This window comes from Lynx rufus, unplaced genomic scaffold (assembly GCF_022079265.1).
Source record: "Lynx rufus isolate CCGP_SWC_20201006 ecotype Redwood Valley unplaced genomic scaffold, mLynRuf1.p SCAF_26, whole genome shotgun sequence".
NCBI lineage: Eukaryota > Metazoa > Chordata > Mammalia > Carnivora > Felidae > Lynx > Lynx rufus.
In genome coordinates, this window is record NW_025814841.1 from 3805519 (window position 1) to 3829318 (window position 23800).

Sequence of the window (23800 nt, forward strand, 5' to 3'; positions counted from 1 at the left end):
TCTTAAGGCAAATAGCTTTTAAGTACAAAGACAATAAAACAGAGCATCACTGTTTATCTTTAATTTCATCATATACTATCAAAAGTAGACAAAATTCTATATGAATTATGCATATTGCTTCCAAAAGTTATTTATGTCCCATTAACTTAGAAGCTTTCCAAGCTTTATTAACTACAAGGAAAAAAATTAATTAGAAAAACCATTAAAGGTAACATGTTATTGATGACAATTGGCAATTTTGGGTCATAGATTCCCACTATAAATGTGGAAAAGAAAACGATGAGATGCATGATTTGGCCAAGGGGAACGTACTTAGATATTCTGAAGTTAAAAATTGTTGCATTTCTCTTTACTAAAACATAAAGAAATGATAACTGGCAAGGTGATAATGTAATGATAATGATCTGATATGTTATAAGAACTTATATAAATTAAAAAAATTCTGTATACATTACAAAGTAAAATCATGTATTTTGAGGGATCATTGCTCTCTGAAAGATAAGTAGCAATAATAGTCGTGACTAAGAGCAAGGACTTTGCAATCAGGCAGACCTATCTTAAAATTCCACCTTTTCTTAAAATAACATTTAAAGGGGTACCTGGGTGGCTCAGTCCGTTCAGCATCCGACTCTTGGTTTTGGCTCAGGTCATGATCTCATGGTTTGTGAGTTCCATCCCCACATCAGGCTTTGCACTGACAGTGCAGAGTCTGCTTGGGATTCTCTGTCTCCCTCTCTGCCCCTCCCATGCTTGCTCTGTGTCTCAAAATAAATAAATAAACTTAAAACTTTTTAAAAATAAATACAATAACATTTAAATAACATTAAAAAAAATTTTTAACGTTTATTTTTTGACAGATAGAGTGTGAGTGGGGGAGGGGAAGACAGAAAGGGAAACACAGAATCTGAAGCAGGCTTCAGGCTCTGAGCTGTCAGCACAGAGCCTGATGCAGGGCTCGAACTCACAAACCACAAGATCATGACCTGAGCCGAAGTCAGACGCTTAACCAACTGAACCACACAGATTCCAGAACATTTTTAAATAACAATTTTCTTAAGTTAAGCCTGTGTCTGCAAAACAGGGAATTAATATTTACTTTATAGGGTTTTCTGAAATAAAATAATATGAAAACCTGTCCATCCAGTGCCTGGCATGTAGTTCTATATCTGATATTCTAAACTATGAAACATAGGATATTGCATAGAAGGGACAGGACTGCATCCTTTACATTACTGTGTTCTTGACTGTTTCACCTGTTACAAATGTTAAAACTAAAGATCATATAAAAGCTATTGTACACAGTCCAGGACTTCTATTGCTAATAATTTAGACCAACAAAAATCATTTATGGACCACTCATTATATATGTATCAGGAACTACACTAGATTTCTGAGATGTAATAAGACATCTAAGATGTAAATTAAGTAAGACAGTTCCTCCCAAAGAACTAAATGTAGTAAGAGAAGAAAAATCACTGCATAACAGAGAGACTACAAAACACTATAGAAACACCAATGATTGAGGAGATAACAGGACTTCAAGAAAAAGGATTAAGACAAAGTTTCTGAGATGTAAGCAGATCTTTAAAGAATAAAGAAGAGAATGTCAAGCAAGACCAGTAAGGGAGACTATTTTATGCAACAAAATGAAAAATGCAAAAAGCACAAAAACACAAACAAGCCTGGCATATTTGGAATAAAAGTATTTGAAAATGACTAGATTACAACTGATATGTCTGAACTAAAGCCTCACATTAACATATTAACATATATTAACATTTGCCTGAAACTGAGAAGCATAACACTTAAACAAAATAATGCACATTGCACAAATAAAAAAGAAAATGAAGCCATAGCTAATGAATTGGCTAATAGTTAATCCCTCTGAACAGATAAAATAAGTTAAATTTTAGCTATAACAGACACAGGAAAAACTTCACTATAATACATATGTGAAATATTATTGCCATCGTATCTTTATTATCTTTCAACAGGAATAAAAAATAAGCAAAAAACCTATCATATGATTTATAAATGAGAGGCACAATATTATTAGCTACTATTTACCGAGCCTTCAACTATGCTGCGAAGTGCACGCTGTTGGAAGGGGACAAGTCCAGAAGCTGGGAGAACAATTAGGAAGATGTTGAAATATTTGGGGCAAGAAGCACATACGAGAGTAGTATGAACTACAGTCATAGTCAGAGAAATGGAGAGAAGTGGGCTGATTTAGGAGATACTGAGAAGTAAGGCTCTTAACACCGGACTGAGGAAGAGGAAGAAGTAGAGGTCTAGGTCCACCATAAGGGATACACTAACCCAGCACACAAATCTGATGATCTCATTGAATAAAAAAACACAAAATAAGTGCTTCACAAATATTGACTCGTTTTATCCTCACAGTCGCCTAGTGAGATAAGCACTATTGTTATTTCTATTTACAAATGGAGAGATGGAAGCAGAGGTTAAGCATCTTGTACCAGGTCACAGAGCTAGTAAGTGACAAAGCTGGGATTCAAACTTCTCACGTCAGAACTTGTGCTGAAGCCACGACACCACGCTGCCACTCTAATGCCAGCGTCCTCTGTTGGCTTTACGTATCTTTCCTGTAATGTCATTGCTAACTACATTATTTTAGGTCATAATTACCACAGTTGGAGTACATCCAAAAGCATTTATTAAAAGTTTCAGAGTACAAATACATATATATTGAAAAGCATTTATTAAAAGTTTCAGAGTACAAATACATATATATTGAAAAATTATTTTTAAAAGCTATTAAAAATGTATTTTATTTTCTAAAATAAATTTTAAGTTTATTTATTTGTTTTGAGGGAGAGAGAGAGCATGCATGTGTACACGTGAGCGGGGCAGGGGTAGAGAGAAAGGGAAAGAGAGAGAATCCCAAGCGGGCTCTGCACTGTCAATGCAGACACACGGGGCTCGAACTCACAAACCCGAACTTACGAACCGGGAGATCATGAGCTTAAATCAAGAGTCAGAAGCTTAACCAACTGAGACAGCCAGGCACCCCTAAAATAATTTTATACTGACCATTTTTCCTTATGATCAACTCTCCCTATGACCATCCTTACTGTCTTATCGCTTCTGCTAATAACCAACCACGTTGCCTCTCCTGAAGATCAATGTAAGTGTTAATCTACCTTCTCATTCTCACTTATATCATTGTTTTTGTTGTTCCCTTTCCTGTCTGATACGTGCTCCTGATAGTCATAGCACTATTTGTGACTAAATATGGCAACTGCATCTGCCAATGACTATTCTTTGTATATTTGTACAACTTTGTATTATTAGTCCCCCAGTCACCTAGTAAACTAATGTCAGCTCCCCTTAGACTCCTTCTCTTAAATATTTAGTCTTTCCCCTTCTGCTTTCTTCCATTGCCAAAAAGGTAGATTCCCCTCTATATCAATGCTGTATACTCTACATAGTTAAACTACCATCACTTGTCTCTCTCTTCTTGCCTACCTTATATAACCAATCTTAAACCACCTCTCGCACCACTACAATATTACTCTGTCAAGCCTACTCCCTTCTTCTAAGAGTTGCAACAATTACACACTGCCTATACAATTTACCTTTTTATTTATTCATTCACAGGTTTAGACTGCCATCTTCAAAACACATTATCACAGTGCTGAGCTGCAGCAAGGAGCCGGATCAAAAGACAATGCCTATCTCTGAACACTTTTCCAAAGAAGACATCCAGGGGGCCGACAGACACATGAAAAGATGCTCAACATCACTCATCGTCAGAGAAATACAAATCAAAACCACAACGAGATACCACCTCACACCAGTCAGAGTGGCTAAAATTAACAACTCGGGCAATGACAGCTGTTGGCGAGGATGCAGAGACAGAGGAACCATTTTGCACTGCTGGTGAGAATGCAGACTGGTGCAACCACTCTGGAAAACGTATGGAGGTCCCTCAAAAAATTACAAATAGAACTACCCTATGACCCAGCAATTGCACTACTAGGCATTTATCCAAAGGATACAGGTGTGCTGTTTCGAAGGGGCACATGCACTCCAATGTTTACAGCAGCACTACCGACAATAGGCAAAGTATGGAAAGAGCCTAAATGTCCATCAACGGATGAATGGATAAAGAAGAATGAAACTTGAATGGAGTTTCTAATGGCATAAAGCGCCCTCTCCCTATGATTCGTACCCTGCCTAACTCGAGACACATGCTTCACTCCATTCTGTATGCCCCAGCCAGACCACACTACTTGCATTTCTCTTAAATTATTACTGCCGTTGACCTCTTATGTTTTTGCTTCCCCTGCCACTTTAATCTGAAACATATATGTGTGTGTGTATATATTATACACAATGGAGAATTACTCGGCAATCAAAAAGAATGGAATCTTGCCATTTGCAACAACGTGGGTGGAACTAGAGAGTATTATGCTGAGCAAAATTAGTCAGAGAAAGACAAATATATAACTTCACCCATATGTGGAATTTAAGATACAAGACAGATGAACATAAGGGAAGGGAAGCAAAAATAATATAAAAACAGGGAGGGGGACAAAACATAAGAGACTCTTAAATATCTAGAATAAACTGAGGGTTGCTAGAGGGGCTGTGGGTGGGTGGATGGGCTAAGTGGGTAAGAGGCATTAAGGAGGACACTCTCTGGGATGAACACTGGGTGTTATATGTAGGGGATGAATCACCGGATTCTACTCCTGAAATCATTATTGCACTATATGCTAACTAACTTGGATGTAAATTCTAAAAAATAAATAAATCATTAAAAAGAGAAAAAGGCAATACCTCTCTCAAAATAACATGCCCATGATGAGTACACCAGATTTCTTTCTTCCATTCATTCACTCAACAGGTATTTATACTGACCTATTATATGCTGAGTACATGGAAACCTACAGTAAACAGGAGGACGTAGAGAAATACAGTCACTTAATCATAAAATGTTAAAAGTACTAGATTAGCAGTCTTTGGAATCCACTGAGGCACAAAAGAGTGAGTGATTAACTCGCATGAGTTGCCCAAAGAAAGCATCATGGGGAGATGATGCTTAAATTCAGAAAAAGAAAAAAAAAGAAGAAGACGTGTTCATCAGGTGGGGAGGGGTTATTTATGGGTAGGAGCAGGGTCCAGGGGAAAACAGAGCTGTGTTTCAGATTAAAGTGGCAGGGTAAGCAAAACTGTAAGAGATAAATGACAGTAATAATTTAAGAGAAATGCAAGGAGTGTGGTCTGGCTGGGGCATACAGGATGGAGTGAAGCATGTGTCTCGAGTTAGGCAGGGTACGAATCATAGGGAAAGGGCGCTTTATGCCATTAGAAACTCCATTCAAACAATGAGTCATCATTAACTAGTTATTAAGCAGGAGGTAAAACAATCAGATCAGCATTTTACAAATATCACGGTAGGGACGTGGGAGGGATGTGTGTGAGGAATCTGGACTGGAGGAGAGAGACCATTTAGGAGACTAACATTAGTCCAGGTGAAGAAGGTGAAAGCCTAAAAAGGACAGCAGTTATTGGCTCTTGTAGATAAGAGAGGAAATAATCAAATCCAAATATTTGTGGGGGGAAGAACAGCAATGGACAAAAACCTGAGAGTATACCTGGTTTTCTGGTCTAGGTGACAGAACAACAGATAGTGGCATCATTCAAAAAAGCTGAAATTTATAGAAGGAATAGATCTGGGGTTGTTTCGGTGATAGGAAAATACATACTCTGTTTTGACCTAAGTGAGACTTAGTGGTATTCTAATATATTTATTGAAAGGAAGTTAAAAAGACAAGACTTCAAAAGGAGAATCTTATGTCCTTTTTTTTTTTTCAAATGGGCCATCAATTTATTTATTTAGATACCTAGAAAACTACATATATTAATGTATACAATTTGATGACTTTAAACATATGCATACATCCATGAAACCATCACCACAATCCAGGTAACAGACATATCTGTCACCTCCAAAAGTTTCTTTGTGTCCCCTTATGGCCTTTCTTTTTATGGATCAGAATTATTTTTAACTTAAAAAAACAACACTTTTGTTTCAGACACGAGTTCGTTTATTTCTGTGCCTATGTTTGAAGTCAAACATTTTGGGGGGAATGTTTGAAAAAGAATTGGGTGAGATTTATTGAGTATTTCACTTAAAAAGGGTAGAGAAATTCATAACTATGTCTAACCCTCCTCTCACATATTGTCTGCATTACATGTCCTTTGCGCTCCCCTACCTAGTATCTATTTAACTATGTGGCAGTTTCGGTGACATCCTAAATTCCCTTATCTAGTAAACTAACATAAAGTCTACTATTATGATTAGAATTCATGGCAAATGCTATTATTATTCTTCCCCAAACAAGCTAAGTAAAATCTATTTAACCTAGTGCTCATCTTACCTACGGATAAGGAGCTAACTTCGTCTACTGATGAGGATATTAGGTACTGAGCAGGATTCTTCCCACCAAGTGGTCAGGAGCAAGTAGACAGCAAATAAATAGCAAACCTTTCAAACGCACATATGCCATTAACCAAGCATACACTGCACCTGCTATATCAGTAGTCTGCATACATTTTTTTCTTTTTTCTAAAATAAATTTCTGAAACCATGTACTCCTCACACATTTTTAAGATAACATTTAAATGTGAAGTTTAAATAGCTGGAAAGGATACATTTCCAGACATGCTGTGTATTGTAGGTACACTTCAATAATATTTTTAACAAATCTTGGGGCTGCGGATTTACCTCATTCAATATAGGGGAAATGTCTGCCATATAACCTATTTGGCAAAACGAGGCCATGTTGAGAAACTATCAGACGAATCTGACTTTCTCTCAGAGTCTGACTCTATTTTTAAATTCAAATAAATGTGCCACTATGGGTCACCATGACAATCATCTCACATCAAAATTATAAAAGAGAAATGAGGCACCAGAGTCTTGCCAGAAGTCTGCTGCCTGAATGAAACATGGTGCCGCCCCTTTCTATATTTCTTACAAAACCTCTCACTGCTTTACCCTCATGGACAGTACATTCTAGAATTGTCACTTTGTTTGGCACCCCAGAAATTTTCACATCCTGAGGCAATACATTATCCACATTAGATTGGGTTAAGAAGCATGCTTTTCTTTGAAGAGTATAAGGGCAATCAATTGTAAAAGGGAGTCGGAAAGAAAATTTCAAAAAACAGAAATGTTCTCGAGTGGATCAATTTTAAGGAAAAAAAATGAAAGAATACATATGGGAATTTTTGCCCTTTAAGTAATTCACATTCATCTACTCTCCAGAAAGCCTCCCTTCCTTCCACAGCAGGGGTACACGACCTCACTTTCAAGCCCACTGCCACATACCTCAAGAGTATAAAATGCCTATGGAATCATCCAGAGGCTCTTGAAGAGAAACAATCCCAAACAGATAACTACAATAGTATTTGTAAGCTTCCTTGCTCTTCTCGGTAATATTACCCACACTGAATCATGCTATACAGGTGACAGAAATGGGGGCTGAGCCAGATGAAAACTATATAAAGATGCCATATGAAGAGGGAGTGAGTTCGTGTAAACTTTGGTGAAAATGTTTTCGTTTATGTTCAATTTGCAACATTGTTTTGCCTCCTTCCACGATGCTCATATGTATGAGGAAGTGTAAATATCCTAAGATTCTGCAAGTTAGATTTTTTTCTCGCAGTCCCTATTTTATTCTGTACCATTAAGGGAGGTTGACATCGATGAGGCGAAATAATTCTTCTTTTTAAATTCTACAACCATTTTTTAACAATATTCACACATATTCTAGGTTAACGAGCTCAGAGGCTTGAAGTTCAGGATAAGGGTGGTCCTACGAATTGTATTATTCTAATAAGTTTTACCTATTTCTCAAATGCTTATGAACACAGTTACTAAAATTTAAGTGGTGCCCTCAACACTCCCATGTCATACAAATGTGGGATGGGGAGAGAAACCAAAGTGTATTAGATATAGCAACATAAAACAACTAATGAAAGCTTCTCAATTCCCTTTTTAAAATTATTTAAGTAGTAAGTATATTTGGCTAAATGAATGTACTTTTAAGTACTTCAAGCATTACATGAGTTACCTAGTATTAATTTTAAAATCATAAAATGTCAAACCCAGAAAAGATCTTAGAAATCACAGATGATTTCATTTTACAGATTTTTTTTTATTTTTTTAATTTTTTTAATGTTTATTTATTTTTGAGACAGAGAGAGACAGAGCACGAATGGGGGAGGGTCAGAGAGAAAGGAAGACACAGAATCTGAAACAGGCTCCAGGCTCTAAGCTGTCAGCACAGAGCCCGACGCGGGGCTTGAACTCACCGACCGCGAGATCATGACCTGAGCCGAAGTCAGACGCTTAACCGACTGAGCCACCCAGGCGCCCCTCATTTTACAGATTTTAAAACAGAAGCACTAAGACGTGAAGTGAAGACATGTCACTCAGTCACACAACACCCGGGCAGAAACAAAACTTGGTTCTTTTATTATCTCAACTTATGCCATTCTCTTCTTGGAGAATGTCAATTTTTTCTTGATATACTGGTAGGTAGCAATTCTATGAAGTCTAAAAGAAAACTCATATATCATACACTTGCCTTGGGTGTACGGGAACTGATTGTATATTATACTAGTACATTAGTCAAAGACTTGCAGGTAATCACAGTGACTTAATTTTTTTTAATTTAATTTATTTTAAGTAATCTCTATACCCAGTGTGGGGCTCGAATTCATGACCCCAAGATCAAGAATCACATGTTCTTCTGACTGAGCCAGCCAGGCACCCCATGACTTGAAATTTCTAAAAAATAAAAAACTACCTGAAGGATTGCAAAAATACTCTAATCACCATTTATCTCTCAGTGAACAATTTAAAAATTAATCATTAAAATTTTTTTGCATGTAAGTGATACTTAATGACTTGGTTATGCAGTAGAAATGTCTATATTATTTCACTCTTAGCATGTGATATCTTGAACGCATGTATATCAATATATTTTAAGGGACTTGCTTCAGGATTACTTTCTTTTATAACTATTCTAAAGTTATAATTCATTCTGCTTCAAAACTGATATAATTTCTAGTGAAAAAAATCACATCTATTACACTTGTAAATTAATACAATTTGAAAAATGTATATTCTTTACTTTTTCAAAATTAGATTATCTTTTAAGCATTTGGTAATCTATTTTTCCCAACAAAAGGCAAAAGAAAGAAAAAAATTAATGTTGCTATGCTTTGAAGCTTAAAATAATCCTCATTATATATAACCTTTATTGTCCGTCTTATTAGAATCACCATTCTATGATTACAAAATAATTTCTTCCTTATAAAGTCATTATTTTTCAATCTGAACTAAATATATAGCTTTAATTTACTAAGGGGGATCATCTTAAAAGGAAATAAATGAAATCAATATTTCATAAATCTTATTGTATTGGTGTTTCCATATGTCCTGCACTGAGTTTATTCTCGCTGAATCATAAATGTATCTCAAAAGAGTTAATTAATTGTTAAGGATGGCTCCACATGAAAGAGCCTCAAAATTAAAACAAAAGGTTATTTTATCTTGTTCTCATAGGAGATTACTAAAATAATTTTAAAATAGCTTTATAATTAAATTTTAAGCTATGAAATATTTGTATTCTCATTATTCTACTCCATAAAAATAGTCTGAGCAAATTTCGCTGAGCTTAATCCTTTGGGGCTATGATAAATCAAAAAGTGTATTTAGCACCTATTGAGAGCAAAAGCCTCCTTCTATTACATAAGGCAGCGGAGCATACATAGGATGATCCAATGTGAAAAGAGAAAAACTGAACTCAGTACTTTTTTCATTTAGAATATAGACAACCTTTATACATATCATACAAAGGAATGCTTCCTCAAGTAGATTATGAATGAAAATGCAGAAAACCAATAAAAGAAACCCAAAGCTATCCTTCTTGAGCTAAAATCTAGATTATTTTTACTTACGTTTCATTCTCCTAACACATCCCTCAGATATAAGAAAAAAATATGAGAAAAGTAGGGAATACTGCCTTGGGTTCCTTCCCTCTCCCATAAACCATCCACCAAGCTAATCCACAACATGTAGAGATTTAAAAAAAATTTTTTTTAATGTTTATTTATTTTTTAGAGAGAAAGAGAGAGACAGAGAGACAGAGTGTGAGCAGGGGAGGGGCAGAGAGAGAGGGAGACACAGAATCCAAAGCAGGTTCCAGGCTCTGAGTTGTCAGCACAGAGCCCAAAATGGGGCTTGAACCCACGAACTGCAAGCTCATGACCTGGGCCAAAGTTGGCTGCTTGTTAAAACCAACTGAGCCACGCAGGCACCCCTACAACATGCAGAGTTTCATAGTTCTACAATAAAACAGACTTCCAAGGGGCATTCCAATATTTCACTTAATTTATTTTACTTAATTTTACTTAATTTATTGACTAAAACTTTGTTCAGCATAAAGTGACCATACGTTAGAAACCAGAATATATAATTTCAAGCAAACTATAGTCAGATGTCATTACAGACTTCTACTTGTGGCCTAAATGGGGTAACAAGAACTAGATTTCTCCACCTGCCTGGCAAACAAAATATAACACAAGAAAAATATATAAACGAATGGTTTTCAAGATACTGGACATCAGGCAAAGAAGTCCAGAATAGCTAAAATATGGGAAACAAACAAAATAAGCTCTACAATTGCCCCAGTTTTAGTGCTTTGAGAGACTTTCCAGACAGCAGAGCAGTACAGAGGAGCTCAAGTTCAGTTTGGCAAACATCCTCAGCAGAAGAGAATAAACCGACAATCTGAAGAGACCAACATGGCTGCATTTCAGTGGCCAACTTACCAGAGAAGAAAAAGATGCACAGAGAGAGAACCCCAGATAACTGGAGACAATCCCTTCAAGTATTCAGCTTAGTAATGATGAGTAAGCATGAATGTGAGAAAATACCCAGGAAAGGGGGAAAAAATCACCTGAAGAGTTAGAGCGAACAGTGGATGTGTCCACCAACAAGATTGGAAAATCTCTTAATTCATATGTAATAAGCATATACAAAATTAGCTAAAGTACTCAGGAAAGCCTTGACTCAGTAGAAGAACATAATTAGTACTAAACCGAGCACTTTTCCAGATCAACCTAATATTTATAAAAGCAAGCTGCAGAAGTATTAACTTGTGTCCATGTAACTTAATTGCATCTGTGAACAAAGCTCAAGAAGAGTTATGAAAATGCAAAAATACCCGACCCAACAAGTAAAATTTACAGTGCTTGGCACCCAACATGAGATACAGGCATATAAAAAGTCAGGAAAATGCATAGCATAATGAGAATGATCAATCAAAACCACCCAAAAACTGACAGAGATGTTCAAATTAACAGAAGAGAACATCAAAACAGTTATTACAGAGCATGTATTCTACAAGTTCAAAACTTAAATAGATCATAGAAGATTGTTTTTAATAGAAGATATTTTTTAAAAGCTCAAAACTGAAATACTGGACATAAAGACAATGTCCGAGATGAAAAAATATATTGAATGGTATTAACAGCAGCTATGACATTGCCAAAAAAAAAAAAAAAAAGTGTAAACTCAAAAGCATACCAATAAAACACACATAAAATGAAAAGCAAAGATAAAGCTAAAAAAGCGGTTGATGAAAAAAACTTAAGTGAGCTGTGGAACAATGTCATGCAGCCTAATGTACAGGTAATGAGAGTTACTGAAAGAAAAGAAAGAAAAGTCCAAAAAAATATTTGAAGAAATAATGGCCAAAATTTTCCAAAACCCTATGAAAACTATAAACTCAGAGATCCAAAAAGCTCAAAAAAGCTCCAAACACAAGAAACATGAATAAAAATATACAAACATTATAATTAAGTTGCATGTAAGCAGCGATAAAAAGAATTATCTTAAAAACAATCAGACAAAAAGGACATATTACATACAGAAAAACAAAATGAGAATAGTATCACACTTCTAATTAGAAATAGTGAAACATCTTTAAAATACTGAAAGAAAGTAACTGTCAACCCAGAATTCTATACCTAGAAAAAAATCTTAAAAAAAAAAAAAAAAGCAAGAGCGCCTGAGTGGCTCAGTCAGTTAAGCGCCCCCGACTCTTGATTTCAGCTCAGGTCATGATCTCATGGTGGTGAGATCAAGCCCCATGGTGGGCTCCTTGCTGAGCATGAAGTCTGCTTGAGATTCTCTCCCTCCCTCTTCCTCTGCCCCTACCCTGTTTGCATGCTCTCTCTCCCCCTCAATAAATAAAAATAAATAAATAAAAATAAAAAGCAAAATTCTCAGCATAAAAAGTTGAAAGTATGCAACATCAGCAGACACACACTACAAGAAATATTGAAGGAAATATTTCAGACAGATAACATATGATAGCATATAGAAATACAGATCTATAAAAAGAAATGAATAGTACCAGAAATGATAATGACAACAGAAAATATACAATATTTCTTTTTATTATTTAAAACTCCTTAAAAGATAAACTTTTTAAATAAAAAAGAATAATAGTATTGTGGGGTTTATAAAATAAGTAAAATATATGACACCATAACATAAAGTCCAAAAGAGTAGAAATGCTAATACACTAGTGGAAGGTTCTTGTACTATACTATACACAAAATGATATAATATCAGTTAAGACTGACAATGATAATTTAAAGATGTATGCTTCAAATCCTGAACTGAGTAATAAAATGACAAAACAAAGAACCAACAAAGCTATAAAACAGAGTCGACAAAATTAACGAGCCAATGAAGGACATAACCTGAATCCTAAAAAGTGCTTGACTAATTCAAAGAAAACCAAAAAACAAAAACAAACAAAAGTCAGATGGTACAAGCAGAAAAAAAGCAAAATGATATATTCAAACAAACCATACCAAAAATTACATTAAATATAAATTATCTAAACACCCCAATTAAAAGGCAGAGATGGTCATGTTGGCTAAGAAAGCAAGGCCCAATTATATCCCTATAAGAAGAATACTTTAAATATGAAGACACAAATTATTCTAAAGTAAAGGAAGAGAAAAATATAAACCATGTGAATACTACCTAATAGAAAGCTCTATTAAAATTAGACAAAGTGGACTTCAGAGCAAAGAATGTTACCAGGGATAAAGAAAGTCATTTCATGATTACAAAGGGGACAATTAGTTAATAGGACATAATAATCCTAAATGTTTATGCATTTGAAAACAGAACCTAATAAAATACATAAAACAAAAACAAAAATACATAGAACTACAAAAGGAATGGAAACCAATTTGACAATAAATTTCATAATAAAAAAAAGGAACTACAAAAGGAAACAGAGTAATCCAAGTATAGTTGTATATTTCAATATCCTCCCTTAATAATTTATCAAATAAATAAGCAAAAGATCAAAAAGGATATACTAAACTTTAACAACTCTATTAACCAACTTGACTTAAAGGACATTTAAAAACACTCCATCAAAAAATAAAAGTACATACATTTACCAAAATAAACCATATTCTGGCCATAAAATAGTATCAATACATTTCAAAGAATTCAAGGCACTCAAAGTATGTCTAGGACCACAACAGAATTAAATTAAAAGTAATTACCATACTTCAGAGCAAAGAATGTTACCAGGGATAAAGAAACTCATACAGATCTCTGGAAACTCCCTAGTATTTAGAAAATAAATAACATACTTCTGAATTATTCATGGCTCTAAAAAGAAAGGGAAAACTTGAAAGTATTTTTAACAGAATGAAAATGAAAAGACAACATATCAGAATTTTGGGGATGTCAACGAAGTAGTACTTGGGGGAAACTGACAGCACATAATGCCTATAATAGAAAAGAAGAGACATCTCAAAGCAAAGACCTCAGCTGCCACCTAAGAAACCAGAAAAAGAGAAAATTAAACCCAAAGTCAGCAGAAATAATAAAGACCAAAGATAAAATCACCAATAGAGACAACTAATGAAACAAAAAACTAGTGCTTTGAGACGATCATTAAAATTGATAAATTTCTAGCCAAACTAAGCAGGAAAAAAGAGAGAAAATATAAATTACCAGGAGCAGAAATTAAAGAGGTAGCATCGCTACATATTCTACAAATATTAAAGAATAATAATAGAATACTGTGAACAGATTTATGTCAATAAATTTGACAATTTATAAGGATCTGGAGAAATTCTTTGAAAAACACCAAAGCTCGTTCAAAAAAAAAATAAGTAAATAACTTGAATAAACCTGTATCTACCAAAGAAATTGACACTGTACTTAACCCTCCCCCCCCAAAAAAATAATAAAACAGCATGCCCAGATGTCTTCACTGGTAAAAATCTACAAAATATTAAAGGATAAGAGTATCAATCCTACAGAAACTTTTCGAAAACACTCAAGAAGAGGAAATACTTCCCAACGCATTTTATCAGGACAGCATTACTGTGATATCAAAATCAAAGAAACATATTACAAGAAAAGAAAACTACAGACACTAACACTCATGAACATAGAAGCAAAAATTGTAAACAAAACTTTATCAAATCAAACCCATCATTACATAAAAGGGACACCCATCATAAGCAAACGGGATTCGTCCCAGGAATATAGTTGGTTTAGCATTTCAGAATCAACCAATGTAGTTCCCCACATTAACAAGCAAAGAAGAAATATGATTAATCTCAATAGATGGAGTAACATTTGGCAATTTCCACCAACTATTCCTGATGTGAAAACAAACAAATAAACCAAAACCAAAAACAAAAAAACACCACCTCTCAGCAAATTAGGAGTAGATAGGCATCTATGAAAAGCTGGCAGCTAATATAATACTTAATAATGAAGGACTGAATGCTTCCTCCCTAAGAACAAGAACAAAACAGGGATATGTGCTGTCACTACTTCAATTCAGAACTGTACTGGAGTTTGTAGCCAATGTAACTAGTCAAGGTAAAGAACAATAATCAGGTAAACCAGGAGGAAACATTAGGGGGGAAAAAACAGAAAATGATTCATTCTGGGCAAAACAAAATAATGAGAAACAGGAAACAATGAGAAAATGGAGACATGAAATTACTCAGGGGAACAAATCCCCATAACTATGTGTGAGTAATGTATGTACAAACATTAGCTCCCTATTTTAAAACTACCTAAGAACTAAGTGATAAAATACTAGCAAGGATACAAATGTAAATTGTAAAGAACTTACCAAGGAAAACATTTTATAATACTGTTTTTGCTTATTTCAAAAAGCATTCTTTGGGTAGCATTAGATATTCCCTAAAGTGGATGGATAAACTAAAAAAATCTAGGATGAGTCTAAAACATCTCATTATTTCCTCTTTAAATTCCATAATCTAATGTTTATTTCATTAATGTCAAAACAAAAATAAAGGGTAGTGTAGCTTCAAAAGCTACAAAATTGTAAAACACAGACTCTCAAAGCTGAAAAGAGCCTCTTTCAAAAGGAGAGAAAACAGGGGTCAAAGGAAGAGTAGATCTACAAAGTTTATAAAATTATGTGTAATAATGGAAAAAGCAGTGTCACTGCTCTAACATTAATCAATTGTGTGACACGAAGAATGACCTTTGGTCTCCCTGGATCTGAGTTTTCTGCACCTGTAAAATAAAGGAGTTAGACCAACTGATCTATAAATTATTTTCATCATCTTTGAAAGTCTAAGATCCTATGATTCTGAACAAAATCATTACCTAAAGGCCATAAACAATGAGACAAGTATCTTTTTAACTGAAAGGAAAGATTAAAAATTTCTTTTATCTAAAATGAAGACACTAGAAGTTTTTTTAATTCATTGGTTAACCTGAATATTAATTTCAATTGTCTGTTTCATTGTATTCACAATTAGCTTAACAATATTATAAGCTCAACTATAACAGAATTGTGTGGTTTTCATTCTGTACCTTGTTTGAACGTAATGACACTCGACCTCCACAACGAGCACAGAACTTTGTTTGGCAATACGAACAGTTATGGCCACATCCATCAGCAAATTTAGTTTTGTGGCAGATACCACAGGTTGGGGCGTCACCCTTCTGTTCTTGCTGCTGTTGTGATTCTTCTCCCATCTTCTTCACCTGCTCCTTGTACATTTCAAACTGCTGATGAAGTTTTCTGCAGGAAAAACGAATAAGAAACATTTGGTTTCCTGATGGGCTCACAAAAAATAGTAATTCCTGCAATCGATATACAATCTTATATCCAAGAAACTCATAAAATGAGAATAAAGAATAAAAAGTTTATTTTCTGATTACAGAATAACATCTTACGTGGCAAATCACAAGAGTGTTGCAAGTAGTTCTGCTCTCTGATATACATGTTAATTTACGAGCCAACTGATACATGCTAATAGAGATCTCTCTTTGAGTTATAACTGCAAAATTTCTATCTGCCATTTGCAATGTATTTTCAATCATATACCCTAAAATATTTAAAATCGCATTTTTCAACAGTTTAGCTTTAGAAATAGACTGAGCTAATTTGACTTACACAGTACAGGCAGAACCTATGAACTTGAAATCATTGAGACAACTCTCAATTAGAGTGATCTCAAGAATCCAAACAGAGGGGAAAACACTGGATGAGTGCTCTCACTAATTGTTTAAATCTGTTCAACATTCTGGACATTAGTTGGCTATAAAAACACTGAAATATTAGCAGTCTAGCAAATAAAAGGCCAATTTTTACCTTAAAAACAAAATAAGAAAAAAGATACCTAGAAAAAGGTATTATTTACTCATTAAAAATAAACAGGGATAAAACTTTTCACTTCCATTATTGTCAGAAAAGAAAAAAAAATGTTTAAAAACTACAATGAACTTGGCTTAGAACTTACAAAGTTGTAAATAATGTCACTCCCATCCTAAGAGTAACAAAAGGCTAAATAATCTACAAAATCATAACTTTTCCTGAGCCCTTCAGAGAGTTGAGGACATAAGGCAAACAAATAATCTGAACTGCAAACAGCAGCAAGCCCCTCCAAAGAGAAATGAAGCACACTGCTCCACCTTCGGCAGAGGAGAGGAGAAGGAGAAAGAGGGGCCACCATACAGGCAGGTAAGAGGAAATCAGTTAAAATTTTAACGAATTGTACAAGTCTAAGTGTGGGCTCACATGACAGTTTGGAATAGCTAAGGGCCCAGACTCAAGGAAAGCTCACGCTCACTCGCAAGCACTTTTCTGCAGGCCTCTCCTGGGTACTTAGGAGGAAGATTGCGAGCAGGCCATGAGAACAAAGAATCTTTAGGGGTATACATGCTCAGGTGTAAAAGAGGTACCTAGTGGCTGCTGGGGTACAGGCATAATTCCCTAGACTATCTCTCCTAAAAAAAACCAAGCTATGAGCCACAGGGAGAAGAAGGAAACTCTGTAATCCCAGGGCAAAGGTAGAGATCCCCTGCAGCTAAGGAAAAGTTTAAAGGAAAAAAAACTCTACCCATGAAAGAGGGACAGGAAACCATCTTCAACCAACATCCTATTTTCAAATCAATGGTCTTTCATCACTAGGGGAGGGATGGAAATTCCTGTCCCAAACCTATCAGAGATACAAGTGGATTTACTTCCATGGGAATAAGGACCTAAGAACTCTGAGCAAGCCTCATCCATAAGACCCAGGTGGTGAGGTCCCATCAAAAACAAAGAATAGGAAAACAGAACAGAACACCCTTGCCCCTGCCACAAACCTAAAATCAAGAAATAAGCATCAATGATCTACTGCCGGGGAAAAGGCGAGAGTATAAGGAGAGATGCCCCCTCCACGCCACTCCCCCCAATTTGAAGACTGCAATGCGCTAAAAATAATGATGGCAACAACAAAGTCCAAACCTATCTGAACCTGTGACTTGATGATGATTTAACTCCCAACACTAACAGTCTGACAGAAAAGTCATGCCCACTTTAAGGCAAAAATACAATTCAAAACCATGAGACTCAGGAAAAAATTGTAAGGAATAAACAACCCATTGTCAAGAGATAAAATAATATAATTAGATTCAGAGATAACAAGAATGATGGAATTATCAGACAGACTTCAAAATGATTATAATTATTAAGGTAAAAGATCCATAGAAAAAAGTGGACAACAGGCAGGACCAGATGGGGTACTGAAGCAGAAAGATGGAATGTGTAAGAGTCATATGAAAATACTGGAAATAGGAGTGGCTGGGTGGCTCAGTCAGTTAAGTGTCTGATTCTTGACTTCAGCTCAGGTCATGATCTCATGGTTCGTGGGATCAAGCCCTGTGCCAGGCTGCGTGCTGACAGTGCAGAACCTGCTTGGGATTCTCCCTCTCCCTCTCTCTCTGCCCCTCTCCCATGCTCTCGCTCTCTCTCTCTCTCTCTGTCTCAAAATAAATTAAGAAAAACATTTAGAAAAGAAAGAAAATGCTGGAAATAGAAAACATGGCATTATAGATGAATAATTTCTTAGATGGGCTCATAAGTAGACTTGAAAGAACCAAGGAAAAGACCAGTAAACTTGAAATAAGTCAATAAAAAATATCCAGGGGCACCTGGGTGGCTCAGTCGCCTAGGTATCTGACTCTCAGATACTTCAGGTCATGACTGGAGGTCATGACCTCATGTTTGTGAGTTCGAGCCCTTCATTGGACTCTGCACTGACAGCATGGAGCCTGCTTGGGATTCTCTCTCTCTCTCTCTCTCTCTCTCTCTCTCTCTCTCTCTCTCTCAAAATAAATAAACAAAAATTTAAAAAAAATCCAAACAAACAAAAAAGAGTCAAAATGAAAAAAAAAAAAAACACATAGCATCTAAGAGCTAAATTGATCTAACATATGAAATTGGAGTCCCAGAAGAAAAGTAGAAAACAGAACAGAGGAAATATTTGAAGGGATAATGGCCAGAATTTTCCAAAATTAATGAAAGACACCAAATCACAGACACATGAACTTCAAAGAACCCTTTGTAGAACAACACCAAATACACACACACTTAGACACAACATACTCAAACTGCTAAAAACCAAAGAAAACTATAAAAGCAACCAGAGAAAATGACACATTATATGTAGAGAGCCAGTGATAAAAGTTACAAAAGATTATCTTTCAGAAACCATAGAAGTTAGAACACTTTGTAGTAACATCTATATAAAGTACTACAGAAAAAAATCTGTCAACCCAAGATCCCATATGCAGTGAAATTATGCTTCAATAAATAAAGGTAAAATAAAGACTTTTCAGGCAAAGAAATGTTGAAAGAATTTATTGTCAGAAGACATTAACCACAGCAATTTAAAGTAAGTTATTTAGGGGCGCCTGGGTGGCGCAGTCGGTTGAGCGTCCGACTTCAGCCAGGTCACGATCTCTCGGTCCGTGAGTTTGAGCCCCGCGTTGGGCTCTGGGCTGATGTCTCAGAGCCTGGAGCCTGTTTCCGATTCTGTGTCTCCCTCTCTCTCTCTGCCCCTCCCCCGTTCATGCTCTGTCTCTCTCTGTCCCAAAAAAAATAAATAAACGTTGAAAAAAAAATTGAAAAAAAAAAAATAAAGTAAGTTATTTAGGCAGAAGTATGATATTCCTTGAAAGGATCGTAGAAACCTAGAACACATAAAAATAAGTGCTTATACTAAAAAGGGGAAAAGTCTCAAATCAATTTCCTAAAAAAGAAGAGATAATTAAACCAAAGAAAGTATAAGAAAAGAAATTTTTTAAATTATAAAAGAAATCAATGAAACTAAATGCTGCTGCTTAAAAAAAAAAAAAAAATCAATACAGGCGCCTGGGTGTCTCAGTCAGTTAAGCATTCCACTATTGGATTCAGCTCAGGTCATGATCTCACAGTTCGTGAGTTGGAGCCCTGCATCAGGCTCTGCACTGATAGCATGGAGCCTGCTTGGGATTCTCTCTTTCCCTCTCTCTCTGCCACTTCCCTGCTTGCTCTCTATTTCTCTTTCAAAATAAATAAAAATAAACTTTAAAAAAAATCAATAAAATTAATAAACCTCTAGCCAGAATGATCAAGAGAAAAAAAAAAAGAGAAAGAGAAGATAAAAATTAACTAGAGCAAGAATGATAGAGGGAACATCACTACGGACTCCACTGTTAAGCAAAATTAAATGTAAAAGATTACAGGGGCACCTGGGTGGCTCAGTCGGTTAAGCATCCGACTTCGGCTCAGGTCATGATCTCGCGGTTCGTGAGTTCAAGCCCCGTGTTGGGCTCTGTGCTGACAGCTCAGAGCCTGGAGCCTGTTTCAAATTCTGTGTCTCCCTCTCTCTCTCTGACCCTCCCCCGTTCATGCTCTGTCTCTCTCTGTCTCAAAAATAAATAAAGGTTAAAAAAAATTTTTTTTAATGTAAAAGATTACAAGAGAAAACTACAAACAATTCTATGCCCATAAAATTCTACAACTTACATGAGAAATAAACTATTTCCTTGAAAGACTGAAACCAGCACACCTCACTCGACAAGAAACAGATAGCCTGAGAAGTCCTATATGTATTAAAAACCTTTAAAAATAAAACTGCAGTTCTCACTGGCTTTAATGGTGAATTCCACCAGATATTTAAGGAAGAAATAACACCAATTCTACATAATCAAAAATAAGAAAATAGAAAATAAGGGAACCCTGTGGGACACCTGGGTGACTCAGTCGGTTAAACATCCGACTTCGGCTCAGGTCATGATCTCATGGCTCATGAGTTCCAGCCCCACATCAGCATCTGTGCTGACAGCTCAGAGCCTGGAGTCTGTTTCAGATCTGTGTCTCCTTTCCTCTCTGCCCCTCCCTGGCTCAGGCTCCATCTCTCTCTCTCTCTCTCTCCCTCAAAAAAAATAAATAAACATTGAAAAAAAGAAAAGGGAACACTTCTTTCTAACTTCCTAAGGCCAGCATTACTGTGCTACCAAAACCATATAAAAATATAACAGAAAATTATAGACCAATATTCCTCATGGAAAGATGAAAAATCGTCAATACAACATTATCAAACCATGTTAAAGAACAATACATCACACACAGATGTACCAGGTTTATCCTGGGAATGCAAGGTTGATTCTACATTCTAAATTTAAGCGATATAATTCACCCTATTAACAGACTAAGGGGAAAAACATATGATTCTGTCAAAATATATGGAGAAAACACTTGACTCAGCAAACTAGGATAACTTCCTTAATGCAATAAGGGTATCTATAGAGAAGCCTATAGTTAACATCATACTATACTGTGAAGGATTTAATACTTTCCCTCTAAAGTCAGGAATAAAGCAAGGTGTTCTCTCTCACTACCCCTAATCAACACTGAACTGGAAATCTTAGCCCGTGCATTAAAAAAATAAAAAGCATAAAGATTGGAAAGGGGGGGAAAAAACTGTTTGCAGATGGCATAATTGTCTATATATAAAGTCCTAAAGAAACTACAAAAAATCTCCTACAATAAATGCGCTTTAGCAAGGTCACAAGATATAAACTAAGTATAACCCCCCAAAAATTGTATTTTTATATACTAGCATTAATTGGAAATCAAAAATTTTTAAAGCAGTCTGCAATGGCATCAGAAAAGAAGAGAAAAGAAAGAAAATGCTCAGGTATAAATTGAACAAAATATATCCAGGCTTTTTTGTTGTTGTTGTTGTTAAGTTTTATTTTATCTTTGAGAGAGACAGCATGAGCAGGGGAGGGGCAGTGAAGGGACACAGAGGATCCTAAGGGGGCTCCACACTGTCAGCAGCAAGCCGGCTTCAGGGTTCAAACCCACAAACTGCGAGATCATGACCTGAGGCAAAGTCAGACCTTCAACGGACTGAGCCACCGAGGTGTATCCACATGGGCTTTTTATGGTGGAAACTATAAAACTACTGTTAAAAAGGATGAGAGGAGATCTAAGTAATAGGAGAAATATGCTGTATTCATCAACGAGAAAACTCAATATTGTTAAGACATCAATTCTCTCCAAATTGATCTCTTGATTCAATGTTATCTCAATCAAAAACTCAACATGATTTTTTTTTAAGAAATTGACAAGCTGACTCTAAAATTTATATGGAAAAGCAAAACACCTACATTGGCAAGATATTTTCAAAAAGAAGGTTGGAAGACTCATACCACCTGATGTCAAGACTTACTCTAAAAGCTCCAGAGGTAATCAAGTCAATATTCGGTATTGGCAAAGAATAAACACATACATACACAAGTGGAAGAGAATAGAGTCCAAAACAATCCAATGCTTAAATGATCATTAATTAAAAAACAAAACAAAACAAAAGGCTGTCAAGGCAATGGAGAAAGAATAATCTTCTAAGCAATAGGAAATTCATGTGCAAAAAAAGCAATTGGAAATCCATGTGTTAAAAAAAAATCAACCTCAGGTCGCCTGGGTGGTTCAGTCAGTTAGTTGAGTGACTGACTTTGGCTCAGGTCATGATCTCACAGTTTGTGAGTTCAAACCCTGCATCGGGCTCCGTGCTGACAGCTCAAAGCCTGGAACCAGCTTCGGATTCTGTATCTCTCTCTCTCTGCCCCTCCCACACTCGCACTCTGTCTGTCTCTCTCAAAAATCAATAAACATTTAAAAAAAACTTAAAAAAAAAGAACCTCAACTCATATGTCACACATTATACAAAAATTAATTCAACGTATTACATAACTGCAATCAATGGATTACAGAACTAAATATAATGACTAAAACCATAAAATTTCCAGAAGAAAACAATGAAGAAAATCGTGGCCTTGGGTTAAACAAAGGCTTCTTAGATAGGTTAGGTTGAAGTCTTTCTTCAATAGTATGTAAAAAATGTGAACCAAAAAGCAGCCATTGGCAATACGTAAATGAACGAGCAAGGCTGTGTCCCAAAGGCCGTTATTTATAAACACGAAATTCGACTTTCGTGTAATTTTTATACTCACAAAATGTCATCATTAAAATTTTTTTTTTCGGGGCGCCTGGGTGGTTCAGTCGGTTAAGTGACCGACTCTTGGTTTCTGCTCAGGTCAGGATCTCTGGGATCATCAGTTGAAGCCCCACATCAGGGCTCTGTGCTGTCTGAAAGTGCATAGTCCACTTGGGTTCTAAGTCTCCCTCTCTTTGTCCCTCCCCCATGCACTTGTGAGCACCCACAGGCTCTCTCTCTCTCTAAAAAATAAATATATAAACATTTTTTTAAATTTTTTCAATCATTTTTAGGTGTAGAAACCATTCTTAACTCACCACTTACACAAAAACAGTATTTGGCCTGCGGGCCGTAGTTTGCCCACTTCTTTACAATAAGAGTTCATTTATATGACATTCTAGAAAAGGCAAAGTGATAAGGACAGAAATCAGGGACTGGAGTAGAACAAAAGAACTACAAATAGGCACAAGGAATTCTTGGGGGTGAAGGAAATGTTCTATATCTTGCTTATGGTAGTAGATATTTAACTATGTTTTTTCAGGATTCACTGAAGTGTATACCTTGAAGGGGTGAGTTTTACTGCAAATAAATCATACCTCAAAAACCCTGACTTTAATAAGAGTTCCTTTCAAAGTGCTAACCTAAAGTCAGTAAGTAAATTAAAAATAGAACTCTATAAGTGAGTCCGTCCTAGCTACTTAATTACAAACATTAACTTCCTTTTCACACCTAGTATCAATACATTTAAATAGCTAATGCCAGTGTCACTAACTTTTCCTGTAACTTCAAATACACTGTTTTACCCTGATTATCTCCTACCAAGTTTAAGTGAAGCTTTGCTAACACAAAACAAGCACCACTACAGGAAGTTCAAGTCCATAAAATGTGTGCCAGAGCAGGTGTGAGT

General features: G+C 35.8%; 1 protein-coding gene across 24 annotated transcripts in view; it reads right to left on the reverse strand.

The window, feature by feature from the left end:
* The window catches only part of RIMS2 (regulating synaptic membrane exocytosis 2), a 614217-nt gene that overhangs the window by 475730 nt on the left and 114687 nt on the right, over positions 1–23800 (reverse strand). For all 24 annotated transcript variants that reach the window (XM_047088894.1, XM_047088906.1, XM_047088888.1 and 21 more), the window contains one exon: positions 15953–16163. In XM_047088894.1, coding sequence (XP_046944850.1) covers positions 15953–16163 — 211 coding nt within the window. The remainder of the gene's footprint in view (positions 1–15952; positions 16164–23800) is intronic.